Below are 21,806 nucleotides of genomic sequence, written 5' to 3' on the forward strand. Positions count from 1 at the left end.
GAACCGCTCTTTTTCTGGATGGCCCCAGAGGCACAGGGTCTGCATGCAGCTCAGCAGAGCTAGGAGAGTCCTGCGACCTCCTCCGAGGACTCCCCACTGCTGTTGCTGTCTCCACTATCTGCTGATGCTCACTTGTGTGCTGTGATAGACCAGGTGGCAACTCGTGATGGCCCCACCGAGGTGTGCGTTGCTGCCCTGGTGCTGGGTGCGCTGAGTCCTGGTCTATTATGGCACCAGCTTCCTCTAGTGTGCCCCTCTCTCCATCGCCCCCTTCCAGTTCCTTGCCACTTCCAACAATCTCGTTTGCCTCCTCAGCACTGGTCAATGTGGCAAGGGTAGGTGTTCCTCCTCCAGTCAGTGCGCTCTCCCTCTTATTATGGGCTATCTTTTCCTGCAAGGAGGGACACAAGTGGTGTTTCAGCCACAGTGATGAAGTGAGTGATGAATCCCTACCATAGAAGCTTTGAGTGAGACGAAGATGGGGTGAGGTGCCAAGAGGAAGCTAGCTCCCTGTGTGTTGTTAGTTGTTGTCACTGCATGACAGTGAGAGTGAGTCTAAGGGGTGCATAGGCAGGATGCTGAAGTGATTCAGTGCAGAGACAGAGATGGCTAGGTAAGGGTGCAAGGGAAGTAAGAGTAAGGTGGGATGTGAAGGAGGAGGCTTACAATGCAGAGTGCTGGTGATGAGAAGGGAAGCAGAATGAAGGCAAGTGAGATGGGATACTCACTTTTGATGTTCTCACAAGATCATGAAACCTTTTTGCGGCACTGGATCCATGACCTTTTGTGGCACTGGATCCATCACCTCTTGAGCAATGCGCAGCCAGGCTGCCTTGGTCTGCTGAGGGGGCTTCCTCCAGCCATCAGGAGGGAAGAGAATCCCCCTGCACCCTCTGACAGCATCCACAAGAACTTGGAGGAACTCCTCATTAAAACGAGGAGCTGCCTTGCCTCTGGAAGAAGTCATCGCTTTGAAAAGTGGTGCAGGAAACCACAATAGAAAGGCTCAGGCTGGATGGCCGCTTTAAAAGCAGCTGCTATTGTGACGTCATCAGAGGCGGCCAGCCGACCTGATCCCACTCATTGGATCAGCCAGCGCGCCTCCAAGAAATTAACAAGGTACTTTAAAAATCGCAATTCTGCAGCTGATCCCGCCGGAAGCGGCTCCCAAACCTGCCTGCGCCACAACCCAACTCCAACGCGCCTTGGGAATTCAAATCGAGCCCTTGGTCTTTATCTCAAAGGCTTTAGAATACAAAAGGGAGGAAGTTGTGCTTCACTTGTGCAGAGTTCTGGTTAGACCCCATCTGGAGCACTCTTCAGTTTTGGGCACCGCACCTCAGGAAAGATATATTGGCCTTGGAGAGGGTACAGCACAGATTCACCAGAATGACACTGGGGCTTTAAGTGTTAAATTATGAGGACCTTGCACAAATTTGGCTTGTACTCCCTTGAGTGTAGAAGTTTGAGGGGTGATCTAATCAGTGTTTAAATGAGAAAAGGATATAATCGGGTAGTTAGGGAAATTATTTTCTCTGGTGGGAAATCCAGTATAAGGAGGCATAATCTTAAAATTAGATCTAGGCCATTTTGGAGTGAAATCGAGAAGCACTTTTTCGGTGTAGTGGAAATCTGGAATTCTCTCCCCCAAAATGCTATGGATGCTGGGTCAATTGAAATTTGCAAGACTGAGATGGATAGACTTTTGTTAGGTAAGGGTATCGAGTGATATGGGGGGTTGGGAGGGAGAGCGAGCAATAGTGATAGGGGATTCAATAGTTAGGGGAGCAGACAGGCGTTTCTGCGCCTGCAGACGTGACTCCAGGATGGTATGTTGCCTCCCTGATTCCAGGGTCAAGGATGTCACTGAACGGCTGCAGGGCATTCTGAGGGGGGTGGGGGGGGGGGTGAACAGCCAGAGGTCATGGTCCATATCGGTAGGAAGAGGGATGAGGTCCTGCAGGCAGAGTTTAGGGAGCTAAGAAAGAGGTTAAAAAACAGGACCTCAAAGGTAGTAAACTCCAGATTACTACCAGTGCCACGTGTTAGTACAGAAATAGGAAGATAGAGCAGAATAATGCGTGGCTGGAGAGATGGTGTGGGAGGGAGGGCTTTAGATTCCTGAGGAATTGGATCTATTTCTGGGGGAGGTGGGACCTGAACGGGACCAATATCCTCGCAGGAGGATTTGCTAGTGCTGTTGGGGAGGGTTTAAACTAGCTTGGCAGGGGGATGGGAACCTATGTGGAGAGTTAATAGGGAGGGAAGAAAGACTGGAATTGGAAAACAAAAACATAGAAAGTAAATTGGAAGGACCGAGGAATCAAGGGCTAGATAGTAGTCAACAAGGAGGTTTGCCTGTACTAAATGGTATATACTTCAATGCAAGGAGTATAGTGAACAAGGCAGATGAGCTGAGGGCACAGGTAGATACTTGGGACTATGATAGTATAGCTATTACAGAGACGTGGCTGAAAGAGGGGCAGGTATGGCAGCTCAACATTCTTGGTTACAGGATTTTCAGACTGGATTGAGAGGGAGGTAAAATGAGGGGATCACGGTATTGATTAAAGAAACTGTTACAGCTGTGAGGAGGGATATGATATTGGAGGGATCATCGAATGAGACCATATGGGTCGAATTTAAAAAACAAAAAAGGGGCGATCACACTGCTAGGAGTGTACTACAGTGAGAGGGAGACAGAAGAATAAATATGTAGACAAATTTCTGAGGAGCAAAAACTATAGGGCAGTAATAGGGGATTTCAACTGTCCCAATATTAACTGGGATAAAATTAGTGTGAAGGGTATCGAGGGTGTGGAATTCCTAAAATGCATCCAGGAGAACTTTTTTAGCCAGTATGTAGTAAGCCCAACGAGGGAGGGGGCGGTTTTGGACATAGTTTTAGGGAATGAAGCTGGGCAGGTAGAAGGCGTATCAGTGGGGGTGCATTTTGGTGCTAAATCTGTTAGATTTAAGGTGGTTATGGAAAAGGACAAGGGTAGACCAGGAATAAAAATTCTAAATTGGGGAAAAGCAAATTTTGCTAAGCTCAGAGGGGATTTAGACATAGTGGACTGGAAACAGCTACTTGAAGGTAAACCAGTGGGAGGCATTTAAGGAGGAGATCCAGAGGGTTCAGACCAAATCTCTGCCCTTAAAGAAAAAAGGTGGGACTAACAAATCTCGAGCTCCCTGGATGTCGAGGGACATACAGGGTAGGATCAAGAAAAAACAGCAGGTGTATGACAGGTACCGAGGGCTAAATACTCCAGAATCTTTAGAGGAGTACAGAAAGTGCAGGGGTGCAATTAAAAAGGATATTAGGAAAGCAAAGAGAGCATGAAAAATTCTTGGCAAGTAAAATCGGGGAAAACCCAAATATATTTTATAAATATATTAAAAATAAGAGGATAACTAAAGAAAGGGTTGGGCCTATTAGAGATCTGTGTGTGGAGGCGAGAGACGTCGGTAGGGTTCTTTGTGAAAACAGATGCAAAGTATTCATTAAGGAGAGGGGCGAAGCAGACATTGCTATCGGGGGAGGAGTGTGAAATATTAGATGAAATAAACATAGTAAGAGAGGAAGTATTAAGGGGTTTAGCAGCTTTAAAATTGGGTAAATCCCCAGGCCCGGATGAAATGTATCCCAGGCTGTTAAGCGAAGTGAAAGAGGAAATAGCAGAGACCCTGACCATTTTACAATCCTCTCTGGCTTCAGGTGTGGTGCTGATGGGCTGCTAATGTGGTACCCTTGTTTAAAAAGGGAGAAAAGGATAGACCAAGTAATTACAGGCCAGTCAGCCTAACCTCAGTGGTGGGAAAATTATTGGAAAGATTCTGAGGGACAGGATAAATCTTCATTTAGAAAGACACTGATTAATCAAAGATAGTCAGCACAGATTTGTTAAGGGAAGGTCGTGTCTGACAAACTTGATTGAATTTTTTGAGGAGGTAATGAGGGTAGTGCATTTGATGTAGTGTATAGACTTTAGCAAGGCTTTTGATAAGGTTCCACATGGCAGACTGGTGACTAAGTTAAAAGCCCATGGGATCCAGGGCAAAGTGTCAAGTTGGATTCAAAACTGGCTCGGCGACAGGAAGCAGAGGGTAATGGTTGATGGGTGTTTTTGTGACTGGAATGCTGTTTCCAGTTGGGTTCTGCAGGGCTCAGTACTAGGTCCTTTGCTTTTTGTGGTATATATCAATGATCTAGACTTGAATATAGGGGTTATGATTAAGAAGTTTGCAGATGATACTAAAATCGGCTGTGTGGTTGATACTGAAGAAGGAAGCTGTAGACTGCAGGAAAATATCTATATTGGTCAGGCGGGCAGAACAGTGGCAAAAGGAATTCAATCTGGAGAAGTGTGAGGTAATGCATTTGGGGAGGGCTAACAAGGAAAGGGAATACACGTTAAATGGTAGGACACCTGAGTAGTGTAGAGGAACAAAGGGACCTTGGAGTGCATGTCCACAGATCCCTGAAGGTAGCAGGCCAGGTCGATAAGGTGGTTAAGAAGTCACACGGAATGCTTGCCTTTATTAGCTGTGGCATAGAATACAAGAGCAGGGGGGTTATGCTTCAACTGTATAAAACACTAGTTAGGTCTCAGCTAGAGTACTGCATGCAGTTCTAGTTGTAGTGTATGTAACTGTTCTACCTTTAAGAGAACTATTGTATGTAACCGTTCACCTTTAAGAGAACTATTTTAGGTGTGGCACTACTTTATCTTGGCTGCTGTATACTGTAATACCGACAGTGACCACACCAGTATATAAGTGCTGTGTCAGGATTTATTGGGCAGATTCGCCCTGACCTTCGAATAGTAAAGTCCTGTTTAAGTTACTCTTGTAGTCTGTGTATTACTTCGCTATACAACCCACAGACTTTACACTAGTCACCACATTACAGGATAGATGTGATTGCACTAGAGAGGGTACAGAGGAGATTTACAAGGATGTTGCCAGGAGTAGAGAATCTTAGCTATGAGGAAAGACTGGATAGGCTGGGTCTGTTTTCCTTGAAACCGAGGAGGCTGAGGGGAGACCTTATTGAGGTGTATAAAATTATGAGGGGCATAGATAAAGTGGGTATAAAGGACCTATTTCCCTCCGCAGAGGTGTCACAAACCAGGGGGCACAGATTTAAAGTAATTGGTGGAAGGTTTAGAGGGGATTTGAGGGAAATTTCTTCACTCAGAGGGTTGTGGGGGTCTGGAACTCACTGCCTGAAAGGGTGGTAGAGGCAGGAACCCTAACCACATTTTCAAAAGTACTTGGATGTGCACTTGGGATGCTGTAACCTGCAGGGCTACGGACCAAGAGCTGGGAAGTGGGATTAGGCTGGATAGTTCTTTGTTGGCTGGCGCGGACACGATGGGCTGAAATGTCCTCCTTGCGTGCTGTAACTTTCTATGATTCTATGAAAGGCGGGTCAATGAAGTTGAGGTACGTATCAGCCATGACCTGATGGGATGGTGGAAACTGGCTCAAGGGGCTGACTGGCCTACTCCTGTTCCTATGTACATATTCTACATTATGCCTTTTGAGATGTTCCATCTTTACTGAAATGTTAAACGAATCCTGCCAATCAATTTGCTTAAGCTATCTATCTCATTTTTAAGAAACGAGCCTTTATAAAATTCTATATACTGGGCTACTGCTCCTCAGGATGTCTGAATCGCAATTCATCTCCAACTTCTTCATTCGGTGGTCACTCTCCCTCAAGGTTTCCATGCCCTCCATTTCCTGTATGTTATCTGGTTCACTTATTACCAAGTCAAGATGTGCACTGTCTTCCCTGACACACTGGGTGAGGCATGCATTAAGTTTACCAACTTGCGTTCTAAACTGCTTGGGTATTCCCAATTTAGATTTGGTTGATTGAAGCTGCCCACTAAACTAACTTTCCTGTTTTATATGCCCCTTTTATCTCGTAGCGCAAACTGTGTTCCTACATGTTTTATCCTGATTGTCTTTTTCACAAAACTCTCTAACTGGAGTAGTTCATTTGGTAACTTTCCATCTGGCACGGGATCAATTTTCTAATCTCCCAGTGTCCCTGACTTATAGGGTTACACATTTCCTTACCTGTCTGCGCTCTCTTCTGATTACTTAGTACTGCTGTGTACCAACCTCTGGCGTCAGTCATGTTTCTGCTACATTCTATTTCCCTGTTGCTCCATACAGCATTCAGTTCTGGTACTTTATTTCTACTGCTCCTAGAGTTCACGTTTATTGTAGTTTTGCCTGGCTTCTTGGCCGTTGTATTCACCTGTCTCTGGTATCTGGTACCTGTGGCTCCTCAGTTTCTATATTTATACCTGCCTGTTGATTTTACCTTTAATTTATGATCGGTCTCACTTGGGACCCAGATTCCTTCTCTTTCCTCTTCTATCCCCTCCCCACCACATATCCAGTTCAAATGATTCCCAACAGCTGCCTCCATGTTCATTATAAACCTTGTTCCTGCTTTATTTCTCTCTTGTACCAGTTTTTTTTTCTCCTAAGAATATTGTTACTTATAAAGGTAATATTCTTTATACACCAGATTGCCAGCCACTTATTTACTACAATTTTCTTGAACTCTTCTCTGTTCCCAAACATTGGGATTATACCAGAGAATATTACATTGTATCCCCAATCTTTGAGTTTTGAGGCAATCCTCATGCATGTGACTTTTAAGGCCCTTGTATTCTCCCAATGTTATTTTATCCTTGCATGAACTACCAACACTCCTTTACCTTCCATCTTGTATCAATATCTTCAATTTCTCTCTTGAGCAGTGCAGAACCATTGGGGGGCACCCATCACCATATTTTATTGGTTAGCTCATTGTTCAAGATGGCGGGTGGAATGCATTGGATCCCAGTTCAGTGTGCCAATGACACAATATCATCTGTGAAAAGATGGCCCTTCTCTGTATTCCCTTTCAGAGAGGCAATAATAATGGTTAGTGTGACAAAATAATACATTTATATTGGATATTCCTATTGATGCAAGTTCTTGCTGAGACAATGATCTCTCCCCTGCACTGACATTCCTCACCCTGATGTATGTTTTTTTATTTAAAAAGAACTACTGCCTGGTTAGGCTTGCAATTCTCCCATAGTGTTGCATACAGTACCTCATGAATGGACAGTGCTACATTGGAAAGCTTCCCAGCCAACAGGGCGACACACATTGAATTAGATGATGTCTGATGAGACATTTTAGTTGAATATTCAGCACATTTCTTGTGTACAGGTTAGTAACTTGCATCAGAGTTTCAGGTTTAAATCTCCAAGTACTTCTGGGTTGGTCTATAAAGCAGCATAGATTCTTACAAATACTGAGTGTATAAAACACTGAAGTGAGTTGCAATCTAAAATGGATTGTTAAGGACTTGATTTGGAATGATTTGAGTACTCTGCATAATATAGAACTGATCACTAAACTAAGGAAACATTTCCCTAATATGCAGTGAATGCTGATAATGTATTCAGCTGACTATGCTCCACAATGTGTTAATCTTTTGAGAATGTTTGTTGGAAATTTAACAGTTTTATATAATTACCAGCAGCTTACAAATTCCAATTCCTAAATTAATGAAGCCTGTTCATTTGTTTTACATGCTCCTATGGTTTGAACGAGCTACTGAATTTTTGAAAACTGCAGAACTGAAATCAAGTGAAGCACTTGCGACCCTTGTTGAAGATATTTTTGATACTGTATTGGTAATTATGCATTTTGTTGGTATAAAACAATTTTCATATTGCTTCTCAAACTTGTGCAGTTATTGCATTTTTTTTGTTTCTTAGGCTATTTGCAAATGCAGCAGTGAAGGTAAGGTTATCCTTCTTAGGCCCTCGACTGGGGGTAAGGTTATCCATCAGATCAGGGATCATCAAAATTGTTGATTTTACTTGTTGGGTTAGTGTTCTATATGGGAACAAGTTCATTGCATGTTAACATTCTAAGATATGAAATGTAACCTTGTACAGTAACTGAAAAAGCAGTTTATGCTGAAAAATGTACTAGATTCACTTCAGAGGTTTGTAATTTTATGTTGGGTTTTGTATATTGTTGTCGAGCACACTTGAAATATATTTGTCAGCCTTGGCGCAGTGCTAGCAGTCTCATTTCTGAATCAGTAGGTTGTGGGTTCACGCACCACACCAGAGAAGTGAGCATATAATCCAGGCTGGCAATTCAGTGCCGTGCTAAGGGAGTGCTGCACTGTCGGAGATGATGTGAAAATTGCGGTCGGAGGCTCGCCGTGGGCGAATGCCTCCGAAAAGCAAGTAAATCATGTACCTACCTGATTTCTCCAGATCTTCTGAGACCTGCACTCCTGGGCCTGCAGGCGTATGCCTGTGTACAGGCCCATGTATCCCAGGGGCGCGCACAGTTCGCAAGCGTCCCTGGGATCACGTGGGCCAGCCCAACCAATCTCAAAGTGGGATTCCTATTATGCTTGTGGGGATTCCATTTACATACGGAATCCCCACAAGCATAATAAGAATGTCCTTTTTTAAAAAAAAAAAAAACACTTTCACAGTACTTAAATAAAAAAATAAACCATCGCGTTCAAAATTTATTAGAATACAATTTCATTAAACATTTAAAAGAAAAATTTAATTTTTTGAAAAATAAATTTAAATATTTTTAAAGGGGCCAAAACTAACTTAAACTAATTTTAAAGGTTTTTGAATATTTAAATAATTAAATTAATTAAAAACCATTACGCTGGTGAAGGAAGGCCTTGCGCCTGCTTTTACCAGGCGTAAGTGTTCTGTGGACATTCACTGGGCAGTAGTTGGGCAAATAGCCCAACCCTGCGCCAGCAAATGTCCATTTCCTGCTGATGGGTACAATCTGTCGAGCAGAATCTTGACAGATCGCAAGTTCTGGGTTTTCTTGCATACACATCGCACGTGGAAACCCAGAACTTGCGGGGCACTTACGGAATACGGGCTGATGTCTTTCGGATGAAACGTTAAACTGATGCCTTCTCTACTTTCTCTATTGGATGTAAAAGATTCCATTAGAAGAGAAGGTAATAGTCCTGGCAAAAATTTATCCCTCACCCAACATCATGATTAACTGATCATTTATCTCATGGCTGTTTGTGGGACCTTGCCATGTGCAAATTGCCTGCTGTGTTCGCCTGCATAACAATGACTCCACTTCAAAATGGTAATTCCATTGGCTATGAATTGCTTTAGGATGTCCTGATGAAAGATCCAATACAAATGTAATTAATTTCCATTTTCACTTTTAAATAGAAATAGTGCACCAGTTTCTCCAAGTACAGAAGGTGAACTGTTTAAGAGGAATGAACTTCACTGCATCACTGTGAAACTGTGATCTGTTGATACTGAGTGACACTTTGTTGAACAGCTTATTTCATGCTGTATATTTTCTACATTTGTGCAATGCTGCAATAATTCATTTTTTCCTAACCCAGTAAAGCTTGCTGTATAATTTTCTTTGAAGAGAACAGTAATATAAATGACTGTGTATATTTAAGGAGGGATATTCCCCCTTTGGAATGTTTTCCCTAAGCCCTTAAGTAAAGCATGGGGCTCACCATAGTGTGGGTTTCTGAAATCCTGGGGTAGATTTTAACTCTGGGAGGAATCGGTGTGTAGGGGTTCCGAAGTCGGCGGAAGCCACTTCATGAAGGAAGTGAGACTTGGCCAATTTGAACGGCCGGGGGTCTCTCTTTTTTAATCCATCTGCCACCCGAAGATGATGGGAATGACTTCAGGGCTGGCAGACGGGAGCAAGTGCCTCGAGACTCTTCAGATTCAGCGAAGATAAAATGTTGTTGGACAGGAAAGGTGTGACCTTGGGTCATTAAGTAGACACTTCGATTTCAACCCCGCCCACGCACAGTTTCTACAGGATTTTTTATTCATTCGCTGGATGTGGGCGTTCTTGACAAGGCCAGCATTTATTGCCCATGAGGTGGTGGTAGTGAGCTGCCACCTTGAACTGCTGCAGTCCATGTGGTGAAGGTACTCCTGCAGTCCATGTGGTGAAGGTACTCCTGCAGTCCATGTGGTGAAGGTACACCCACAGTGCTGTGAGGTAGGAAGCAATCGTCCCTGTAATTTTTTTGGGATCATGTGGACCCTTTAATGGGCTGCGCGGCCCATTCATAATACCGCGCATGCGCAGTTTTTCTATTTCAAAGCCAGTTGCACAGGAACTTGAGGACTGTGCGTCCATGCAGCTTAAAGGGAGTATTGGTAGGGAGTTCCTGGATTTTGACCCAATGGTGATATATTTCCAAGTCAGGATGGTGTGTGACTTGGAGGGGATATTGTAGGTGATGATGTTCCATAGAATAGTGCAGCACAGAAGGAGGCCATTTGGCCCATCGAGTCTGCGCCGACTCTTTCGAAGAGCAATCCAGTTAGTCCCACTCCCCCGCTCTTTCTCCATATCCCTGCAATTTTTTCTCCTTCAAGTATTTATCCAATTCCCTTTTGAAAGCTACTGTTGAATCTGTTTCCACCACCCTATCAGGCATTCCAAATCCTAACCACTTGTTGCATTTAAAAAAAAAAGTTATCCTCAAGTTGCCTCTGATTCGTTTGCCAATCACCTTAAATCTGTACCCTGTCATTATCGAGCCTTCAGCCATTGGAAACAGTTTCTCTTTTTATTTACTCTATGTAAATCGTTCAAGATTTTAAAAACCTCTAGTGCTCCAGAACTAGCTGTACCTCTAGCCAAGCTATTCCAGTGTTGCTACAACATTGGCATCCACCTGACAATGTGGTAAACTTCCCAGGTATGTCCTGTCCACAAAAAGCAGAACAAATTCAATCCTGCCAATTACTGCTCCATCAGTCTACTTGCAATCATCAGCAAAGTGTTGGAAGGTGTATTCAACAGTGCTATCAAGTGGCACTTATTCACCAATAACCTGCTCACTGATGCTCAATTTGGGTTCCGCCAGGACCACTTGACTCCAGACCTCGTTACAGCCTTGGTCCAAACATGGACAAAAGAGCTGAATTCCAGAGGGAGGTGAGAGAGTGACTACCCTTGACACCAAGGCAGCATTTGACCAAATGTGGCATCAAGGAGCCCTAGTAAAATTGAAGTTAATGGGAATCAGGTGGAAAACTCTCCACTGGCTGGAGTCATACCTAGCACAAAGGAAGATCACAGAATCACAGAATCTACAGTGCAGATAGAGGCCATTTTGGCCCATTGAGCCTGCACCGACACATATCCCACCCTATCCCTGTAACCCCATGTATTTAATCCCCTAACACTAAGGGTCAATTTATCATAGCCAAATCAACCTAACCTGCACATCTTTGGACTGTGGGAGGAAACCGGAGCACCCGGAGGAAACCCACGCAGACACGGGGAGAATGTGCAAACTCCACACAGACAGTCACCCGAGGCCAGATTTGAACCCGGGTCCCTGGCGCTGTGAGGCAACAGTGCTAACCACTATGCCACCGTGCCCCCCTAGATGGTCGTGGTTGTTGGAGGTCAATCATCCCTGCCCCAGGACATCGCTACAGGAGTTCCTCGGGTCAGTGTCCTAGGCCCAACCATCTTCAGCTGCTTCATCAATGACCTTCCCTCAATCCTAAGGTCAGAAGTGGGGATGTTCGCTGATGACTGCACAGTGTTCAGTTCCATTTGCAACTGCTCAGATAATGAAGCAGTCCATGCCCGCATGCAGCAAGACCTGGACGACATTCAGGCTTAAACTGATGTGTGGTGCGAATGTTACCTGCCACTTAAGTGCCAGGCAATGACGATCTCCAACAAGCAAGCGTCTAACCACGCCCTTGACATTCAACGGCATAACCATCGCCAAATCCCCCACCATCAACATCCTGGAGGGTCACCATTGACCAGAAACTTAACTGGACCAGCCACATAAATGCTGTGGTTATAAGAGCAGGTCAGAGGCTGGGTATTCTGTGGCAAGAGTCTCCTCTCCAACTCCTTCGTCATCCAGGGAGCTCTGGCTTTGGTTGCCCTCCCTTTCCACCTTCTAGGAATGCACCTAGACTGTACCCGAACCATCTCCTCTTTAAAGGCTGCCCATTGCTCCATTTCCTTTTTACCTGTCAGTCTTTGACTCCAATTTACCTGGGCCAGATCCCCCCTCAATTCGCTGATATTAGCCCTCCTTCAGTTAAGTATTTTTATTGCAGATTGCTCCTTGTCCTTCTCCATAACTAATCTAAACCTTACGATACTATGATCACTATTTCCAAAATGCTCTCCAACTGTGACATTCTCCACTTGACCCACTTGATTCCCCAGGTCTAGATCCAGCAATGCCTCCTTCCTCATTGGGCAGGAAATATACTGATCAAGAAAGTTCTCCTGAACATACTTCAGAAATGTCTGCCCTTCACACAATCACTGCCCCATTCAATATTGGGGGAGTTAAAGTCTCTCATTCTTGCACCTGTCAGTAATTTCTTTGCAAATCTGCTCCTCTATCTCCTTCTCACTATTTGGTGTCTTATAAAATACACTAAGTAGCATAATAGCTCCTTTTAGTGTTTCTTCACTCCAAACAAATATTCTGTTTTTGATCACTCAAGGACATTCTCTTCCAACACTAATATTTTCCTTAATCAAAACTGCCCCCCCCCCCCCCCCCCCCCGGATCTTTCCTGAATACCTTGTACCCAGGAATATTAAGCATCCAATCCTCCCCTTTTTTGAGCCAGGTCTCAGTTATTGCCACTAGATGATATTCCCACATGGCTATTTGCACCTGCAGCTCACCAACTTTGTTAACCACACCTCGTGCATTTACACACATGCACTCTAAACCTAACTTAGACCTGTTTGTATTTTCTATGATTCCAACTAATTCTGAATTTGTTTAAACCCTCCCTCACAGCACGAGTTAACCTGCCTGCAAGGATATTGGTCCCAGCTCTATTCGGGTGCAAACCCATCCATCTTGAACAGGTCCCTCCTGCCAGGAATCTGAAGCCCTCCCTCCTACTCCATGTCTCCAGCTATGTATTAACTTGCCATATCTTCCTATTTATACTCTACAGGAGTAATCCAGAGATTACTACCTTTGAGGTCCTGCTTTTTAACTTCCTCCCTAGATCCTTAAACTCTGACTACAGGACCTCAACCACCTTCCTCCCTATGTCATTATATTCCAACATGGGCTATGACTTCTGGCTCTTCTACCCCCCCCACCCCCAGCCACAGAATGTTCTGCACCCTCTCCATGATGTCCCTTACCCTGGCAACAGGGAGGCTGCATACCATACGGGTCTCCTGTCAACGCTAGCAGAACTTCCTGTCTGTCCCCTGACTCTTGAATCCCCAATTACTACTGCATTCTTACACTTTGCTGTAGCCCCCAGTGCAGTCTTTTGCCTCATGGTGCCAGGCTGAGGAATGCACTCCTTTGAGGTGTCGTCAATGCTGAATATCAGTTTGAATGTTTGAGTGTGCCACACTCCCAGAGGATTCCTGCACTGCCTGCCTCTTCCTACCCTTCCGGGTGGCCAACCACTTGCTATTCTGAACTCTATCTGGCTGTGGGGTGACCACCTCCTGGAACCTGTGATCCATGATGCACTCAGCCACCCGGATGCCCTGCAGTGAATCCAGCTGCCCCATAAGCTCAGAAACCATTGGCATGAGTTCAAGCAGCTGGAGGCACTTCCTGCTAACATGCACCTGTTGCCCTTGTTCTTCTAGGTGGTAGAGGTCACAGGTTTGGGAGGTGCTGCCGTCGAAACTTTGGTGCGATGCACTGCAGCATCTTGTAGATGGTACACACTGCAGCCACGGTATGCCGGTGGTGGAGAGAGTGAATGTTTAAGGTGGTGGATGGGCTGCCAATCCAATGGGTTGCGTTGTTCTGGCCGGTGTTGAGCTTCTTCAGTGTTGGAGCTACACTCATCCAGGCAAGTGGAGAGTATTCCATCACACTCCTGACTTGCGCCTTGTAGATGGTGGAAAGACTTTGGGGAGTCAAGAGGTGAGACACTCACCGCAGAATACCTAGCCTGTGACCTGCTCTTGTAGCCACAGTATTAATGAGGCTGGTCCAGTTAAGTTTCTGGTCAGTGGTGACCCCCCAGGATGTTGATGGTGGGGGATTCAATGATGGTCAAGGGGAGGTAGACTTTCTTTTGTTGGAGATGGTCATTGCCTGGCACTTGTGTGGCGTGAATGTTACTTGCCACTTGTTGCCTGAATGTTGTCCAGGTCTCGCTGCATGCGGGCACAGACTTCTTCATTATCTGTGGAGTTGCGAATGGAAGAGAGGATAAACATAGTGAGAGAGGAAGTATTAAGGGGTTTAGCATCTTTGAAAGTAGATAAATCGCCAGGCCTGGATGAAATGTATCCCAGGCTGTTAAGAGAAGCAAGGGATGAAATAACGGAGGCTCTGACTGTAGTGTATGTACCTTTTTTAAGGGGAGAACTACTTTTTACAGCTCCTGTATACTGTAGTACCGGCAGTGACCACACCTGTATATAAACCCTGAGTAGGGATCTGTACGTTTAGTTTTTAGAGTAACCCTCATCCAGTAAATACCTGTTGATTGTTCCCTGCAGTCTCGTGTCTAGTTATTGAAGGACACCCAACATCAAAATACACGGATCTAACAGTGGCGACGAGGCAGATTCGAACCTGCCTGCAACTCTGCATTACCTCCCAGGGATTCGCTCCTGGAGAACAGTGGAAGAAAGTTGAGGCCAGAAGCACGGGTGTTGACCACGAGCAACCGCCCAGTCATCCAGCAGAGATTTGAGCATCGCAGGGGAGGCTGTTGAGAGCTGGGCTTGGTTCTCCAGTCACGGTGGTCCAGCGAAACGGGCTGGCAACAGGTACGGCGCAGACCCTTCCCGGACAGCGGCGGCTAGAGCCGACCGACGGCACGGAAAAGGCCGAGCAGTGTCGACGGGAGAAGAGAGGGTAGAGCGCACAGGGCGCAGGCGGTGTTCAGGACCGAATGGCGTCAACGGGAGAAGAGAGAAAGGCGCGAAGGAAAACGCGCAGAGCGCAGCCGGTGTTCAAGGGACGAGCAGCGTCAGTGGGGAAGAAAGGGAAACGCGCAGAGCGCAGCTGGTGTTCAAGGGCCGAGCAGCCGCAGCAGAGAAGAAGGGAGAGCATGGGAAAACGCCATTTTGAGCCGCAGCGGAGAAGGGAGAGCGCGGGAAAACGCCATTTTGAGCCGCAGCGGAGAAGAAGGGAGAGCGCGGGAAAACGCCATTTTGAGCCAGTCTAACCACACCCAGGGATGCCGAAGAGTGGCAGTATCACAGCGTTCGACGTTGAAGATTGGACAACATATGTCGAACGCATAGAAGTGTACTGCAAGGCGAATGAAGTGCCAGATGAGAGGAATTCCATGGGTGCAAAAACGTATGGCTTACTGCAAAACCTAGTAACCCCAGAGAAGCCAGTGGACAAGGATTTTGGAAACCGTGTCAATCCTACAGAACCACTTAAACCCCACACCGCTGCTGATAGAAAAGGAACCAGCATAAAGATGAAAGTAATGGAGTATTTAAGGGAACTGCGCAAGCTATCGAAACACTACCAGTTTGGAACGGGACTAGCGGATACTTTAAGGGACAAGTTTGTGTGTGGGCTTCAAAGTGAAGGAGCCCAGAAACGGCTTCTATCAGAAAAGGATCTTACGCTGGACAAGACTTTCAGCATGGCAGTATCACACGAAGCAACCGCACGGGGCGCTGCAGAGATACAATGGAGACCGCAAGAATATGGCACAAATGAAATGTCATACGGAACAGTGAAGTGCTATCGCTGCGGCAGAACAACACACGACCAGAATGATTGCTGGTTTAAGGACAAAGTGTGCAGACAGTGTGGAAAAGTAGGACACCTAGCAAGAGTCTGCAGGTCGGGAAAGAAAACCAGCAGCAAGAAATCTCCATAGGAGAAGTACAAGAAGGTACATAAGGTGACGGACAGCAGTTCAGACGAACAGAAAAGTGATAGACTCCGGAAGCAAGGAGCTGGGTTGTCTGAAACTACGTAAGGTGATCCAAACGGAGGATCATCAAACTATCTGGGTCATGCTCAAGATAGCTGGAATCCAAGTGAAAATGGAATTGGACACAGGATCAGCCCTAACAGTCATAAACCGAAGGGACAACAAGCGGCTATTCTCGCATATACCCTTGAGATAGAGATTGTCTTGAAGACGTACACGGGGCAAAAAGTCTACCCCAAAGGAAAAATAAGGGTGAACGCTGTATATAACGGTAAGGAAACACCAAAAATGGATCCATATGTATTGCCAGATGGAGGACCACCACTACTAGGACGTGAATGGATCCGGAAGATACAGCTAGATTGGCATTCCATACAAGCACTGACTGTAGATGCCAAAAAGGATGACGACGCCACACCTGGACGACTGTCAAAAATGCTAACTGACGCACAAGAAGTGTTCCAGGAGGGACTTGGAACACTAAAAGGCATAACAGCGACGATCAAAATAGAGGAAAATGCAAGCCCAAAGTTTTTTAAGGCCAGACCGGTGCCTTATGCAATCCGCCCAGCCGTCGAAGCAGAGCTGGAAGGTTTGGAACGTTCTGGAGTACTGTCCAAAGTGGACTGGAGCGAGTGGGCCGCACCCATCGTTCTTGTAATGAAGAGGTCGTTGAGTAATACGCCTGGGGAACCAACGAAAGTGTGCATCTGTGGGGACTTTAAGGTGACAGTGAACCCAGTCCTTCAAACGGTACAATATCCGCTTCTGCGGATTCAAGATATTTTCGCCTCGCTATCTGGAGGGAAACGCTTCACTAAGATTGATCTGGCCCAGGCGTACCTGCAAGTGGAGGTAGAAGAAGCCTCAAAACAGTACCTCACGATCAACACTCATAAAGGTCTCTACCAATACAACCGGCTGGCATTCGGGGTAACATCAGCTCTGGCTATTTAGCAAAGGGCAATGGATCAAGTCCTGCAAGGGATTCCAGGGACCCAGTGTTATTTGGACGACATCCTGGTCACGGGCGAAAATGACAGTGCTCACCTTGCCAACCTGGAGCAGGTGCTCACTAGATTGAAGCAATATGGGCTCCGAGCAAATCGCCACAAATGCGAGTTTTTCCAGAAGCAGATCTCGTATTGTGGCCATGTTATTGATGAAGAGGGGTTACATAAGTCCCCTGAAAAGATTAAGGCAGTAGTCAAGGCTCCAGCACCGGAAAATGTGTCACAACTGAAGTCGTTCCTCGGGCTGGTGAACTACTACCATAAGTTCTTGCCGAATTTGTCTACAGTACTACACCCACTGAACACCCTACTGCAAACGGGGGTACCATGGAAGTGGAATGACGAATGTAAATGAGCTTTCCAGAAGTGCAAAGAATTGATCACATCAAAAGAAGTGTTGGCTCATTTCAACCCAGCACTACCAATTCGGTTGGCGTGTGATGCATCACCCTATGGCATTGGAGCGGTGCTGTCTCACAAGTTCCCAGACGGCTCGGAGAGGCCGGTAGCCTTTGCGCCTCGGTCACTAACCTCAGCCGAGCGTAACTATGCCCAGATTGACAGGGAGGCCCTCAGCCTAGTGTGGGGAGTGAAAAAGTTCAACCACTATCTGCACGGGCAGAAGTTCACCTTGCTGACGGACCACCAACCACTTGTCACCATCTTTAATCCAAAGAAGGGTGTGCCGGTGATGACTGCGCAACGGCTACAAAGACGGTCCCTTTTTCTAGGGGCGAACCAATATGAAATAGAGTATAAGGGCACAAAACAGCATGGAAACGCTGATGGGCTATCACGCCTGCCACTGCCTACTGCGGAGGAAGCACCAGCAGTGGACCCTGTCGAAATATTTCATTCGACTATAATTGAATGCTTGCCAGTAACTAACGCTGATATAGAGAAGGAGACCCGAAATGACCCGACACTGTCTCTGGTATATGACTTGACATTGAAGGGATGGCCAACACATGGCGACTCACAGCTGTTCTCTTCTGGATGAGAATGCTGTCAGTGTGCCAGGGAACCTTGATGTGTGGATCCCGAGTGGTAATTCCACCCAAGTTAAAGGAGAGAGTGCTCAGTGAGCTTCACGAAGGCCAATTGGGAGGGGTGAAAATGAAAAGCCTTGCTAGGGCTTGTGTGGTGGCCGGGGATCGATCAGCAAATCGAGGACCTGACACAGCTGCTCAGGATGCCAGAAGGTCCAAAATGCACCACCACATGCCCCTCTACACCCATGGGAGTGGCCCTCATCTCCATGGCAACGGGTGCATATTGATTTTGCTGGTCCATTCATGGACTCAATGTTCTTAATAGCCGTGGATGCGCACTCGAAATGGCCTGAGGTGATCAAAATGTCGTCCACCACCACGGAGAAATCTATTGCAGTCCTACGGACCATATTTGCTAGGAACGGCTTGCCAGAGCAGATTTGCTCTGATAACGGACCACAGTTTGTGTCCGAAGAGTTTCGAAGATTCATGAAAAGGAATGGGGTAAGGCATTATACATCCGCCCCGTATCATCCAGCCACAAATGGATTGGCTGAGAGGTTCGTACAAACCTTTAAGAAAGCAGTAAGGGCCATGTGCGATGATGACATTCCACTGCAGCATAAGGTGGGCAATTTCCTGTTAGCCTACAGAAATGCGACACAAGCAGTCACCTACCAGACCCCGGCCATGATGTTCTTTAACCGAAGGTTGAGATCTCGTCTGGATTTGCTCAGACCAAATGTACGAAGAGATGTTGAGAATAAGCAATTCCAGCACATCAATGAGAAGCCGACGAGGAGCTTCAATGTAGGGCAACCAGTCTTGGCCCGCGACTACCGAACAGAGAAATGGCAACCAGGAACGATATGCACACGGCAGGGGGCACTAATGTACACAGTGGATGTTGGGGAGAACATTGAGACGCCATGTCGACCAGATCCTAGAGTCACAGGAACCAGTCAACCCCATGACTCGCACACCTGGTGATGAACCCGACATACAGGTAGCATCTACCCCAGAAACAGTAGCATCGGAAGCTGATGAACCAACTGACGACAGGGGGCCTCCACACCAAGAACAAGACGCTCAGGAAAGGTGCTATCCAGAAAGGATCAGGAAGCCGCCCCAAAGACTGAATTTATAAATGGACTATTTTCAGTTAATGTGCATGTTAAAAGTGTTAATTGTTAAATGAATGTTATGGTACTGTCAATCTAAAAGGGGAGGAATTGTAGTGTATGTACCTTTTTAAGGGGAGAACTACTTTTTACAGCTCCTGTATACTGTAGTACCGGCAGTGACCACACCTGTATATAAACCCTGAGTAGGGATCTGTACGTTTAGTTTTTAGAATAACCCTCATCCAGTAAATACCTGTTGATTGTTCCCTGCAGTCTCGTGTCTAGTTATTGAAGGACACCCAACATCAAAATACACGGATCTAACACTGACCATTTTCCAATCCTCTCTGGCTACAGGCATGGGGCCAGGGGATTGGAGGACTGCTAACATTGTACCGTTGCTTAAAAAGGGAGAAAGGGATAGACTGAGTAATTACAGGCCAGTTAGCCGAAATTCAGTGGTGGACAAATTATTGGAAAAAATTCTGAGGGAGAGTATTAATCATTTTAGAAAGGCACGGATTAATCAAGGATAGTCAGCATGGATTTGTGAAGGAAAGGTCGTGTCTGACTAACTTGATTGAATTTTTTGAGGTAACAAGGTGGGATAATGAGGGTAACGCATTTAATGTAGTCTACATGGATTTTGTTACGTCCGTGTAATAAGAAAAGGACTGCAGAGATCGGTACAACAGGTGTTTATTCAGCGTGGTTCAAACTGACTGTATAGATCACTACTCGGTTTATATACAAGTGTGGTCACTGCCGGTACTACAGGATACAGGAGCTGTAAAAAGTAGTTCTCCCCCTTAAAGGTACATACATTACAATTCCTCCCCTTTTAGATTAACAGTACCATAACACTCATTTAACAATTAAATATCAAACTAATTACAATTAACACTTTTAACATGCAACATTAACTGAAAATAGTCTATTTATAAATTCAGTCTTTGGGGAGGCTTCATGATTCTTTCTGGATAACGCCTTTCCCAAGTGCCTCGCTCTTGGTGCGGAGGCGATTCTAACACCCTGTCAGTTGAGTCATCAGCTTCCAATGCTATTGTTTCTGAGGTAGATGCAACCTGTACGTTGGGTTCCTCGCCAGGTACGTATGGCCGAGACATGGGGTTGACTCGTTCCTGTGACTCTAGGATCTGGTCAGCATGGCGTCTCAATGTTCTCCCCAACATCCACTGTGTACTTTAGCGGCCCCTGCCGTGTGCATATCGTTCCTGGTTGCCATTTCTCTGTTCGGTAGTCGCGGGCCAAGACTGGTTGCCCTACATTGAAGCTCCTTGTCGGCTGGAATTGCTTATTCTCAACATCTCTTCGTACATTTGGTCTGAGCAAATCCAGACGAGATCTCGACCTTCGGTTAAAGAACATCATGGCCGGGGTCTGGTAGGTGACTGCTTGTGTCGCATTTCTGTAGGCTAACAGGAAATTGCCCACCTTATGCTGCAGTGGAATGTCGTCATCGCACATGGCCCTTACTGCTTTTTTAAAGGTTTGTACGAACCTCTCAGCCAATCCATTTGTGCCTGGATGATACGGGGCGGTTGTGTAATGCCTTACCCCATTCCTTTTCATAAATCTTCGGACACAAACTGTGGTCCGTTATCGGAGCAAATCTGCTCTGGCAAGCCGTTCCTGGCAAAAATGGTCCGTAGGACTGCAATAGTTTTCTCCGTGGTGGTGGACGACATTTTGATCACCTCAGGCCATTTCGAGTGCGCATCCACGGCTATTAAGAACATTGAGTCCATGAATGGACCAGCAAAATCAATATGCACCCGTTGCCATGGAGATGAGGGCCACTCCCATGGGTGTAGAGGGGCATGTGGTGGTGCATTTTGGACCTTCTGGCATCCTGAGCAGCTCTTTGTCAGGTCCTCAATTTGCTGATTGATCCCCAGCCACCACACAAGCCCTAGCAAGGCTTTTCATTTTCACCCCTCCCAGATGACCTTCGTGAAGCTCATTGAGCACTCTCTCCCTTAACTTGGGTGGAATTACCATTCGGGATCCACACATCAAGGTCCCCTGGCATGCTGACAGCTGTTCTCTTCTGGATGAGAATGCTGGCAACAGTGAGTCGCCATGTGCTGGCCATCCCTTCACCGTTAAATCATATACCTGAGACAGTGTCGGGTCATTTCGGGTCTCCTTCTCTATACCAGCGTTAGTTACTGGCAAGCATTCAATTATAGTCGAATGAAATATTTTCAACAGGATCCACTGCTGGTGCTTCCTCCGCAGTAGGCTGTGGCAGGCGTGATAGCCCATCAGCGTTTCCATGCTGTTTCGTGCCCTTATACTCAATTTCATATTGGTGCGCCCCTAGGAAAAGGGACCATCTTTGTAGCCGTTGCGCAGTCATTCACCGGAACGCCCTTCTTTGGATTAAAGATGGAGACAAGTGGTTGGTGGTCAGTCAGCAAGGTGAACTTCTGCCATTGCAGATAGTGATTGAATTTTTCACTCCCCACACTAGACTGAGGGCCTCCCTGTCAATCTGGGCGTAGTTACGCTCGGCTGAGGTTAGTGACCGAGATGCAAAGGCTACTGGCCTCTCCAAGCCGTCCGGGAATTTGTGCGACAGCACCGCTCCAATGCCATAGGGTGATGCATCACACGCCAACCGAATTGGTAGTGCTGGGTTGAAATGAGCCAACACCTCTTTTGATGTGATCA

At 46.2% G+C, this 21,806-nt stretch overlaps 1 protein-coding gene across 3 annotated transcripts in view; it reads left to right on the plus strand.

Annotated features, from left to right (window-relative positions):
• The window catches only part of sycp2l (synaptonemal complex protein 2-like), a 291,748-nt gene that overhangs the window by 20,711 nt on the left and 249,231 nt on the right, over positions 1-21,806 (plus strand). For all 3 annotated transcript variants that reach the window (XM_085988796.1, XM_085988797.1, XM_085988798.1), the window contains 2 exons: positions 7,614-7,718; positions 7,803-7,827. In XM_085988796.1, coding sequence (XP_085844922.1) covers positions 7,614-7,718; positions 7,803-7,827 — 130 coding nt within the window. The remainder of the gene's footprint in view (positions 1-7,613; positions 7,719-7,802; positions 7,828-21,806) is intronic.

The sequence above is a fragment of the Somniosus microcephalus genome, chromosome 5 (assembly GCF_052327205.1).
Source record: "Somniosus microcephalus isolate GS21.2 chromosome 5, FLI_Smic_1.0, whole genome shotgun sequence".
Classification (NCBI taxonomy): domain Eukaryota; kingdom Metazoa; phylum Chordata; class Chondrichthyes; order Squaliformes; family Somniosidae; genus Somniosus; species Somniosus microcephalus.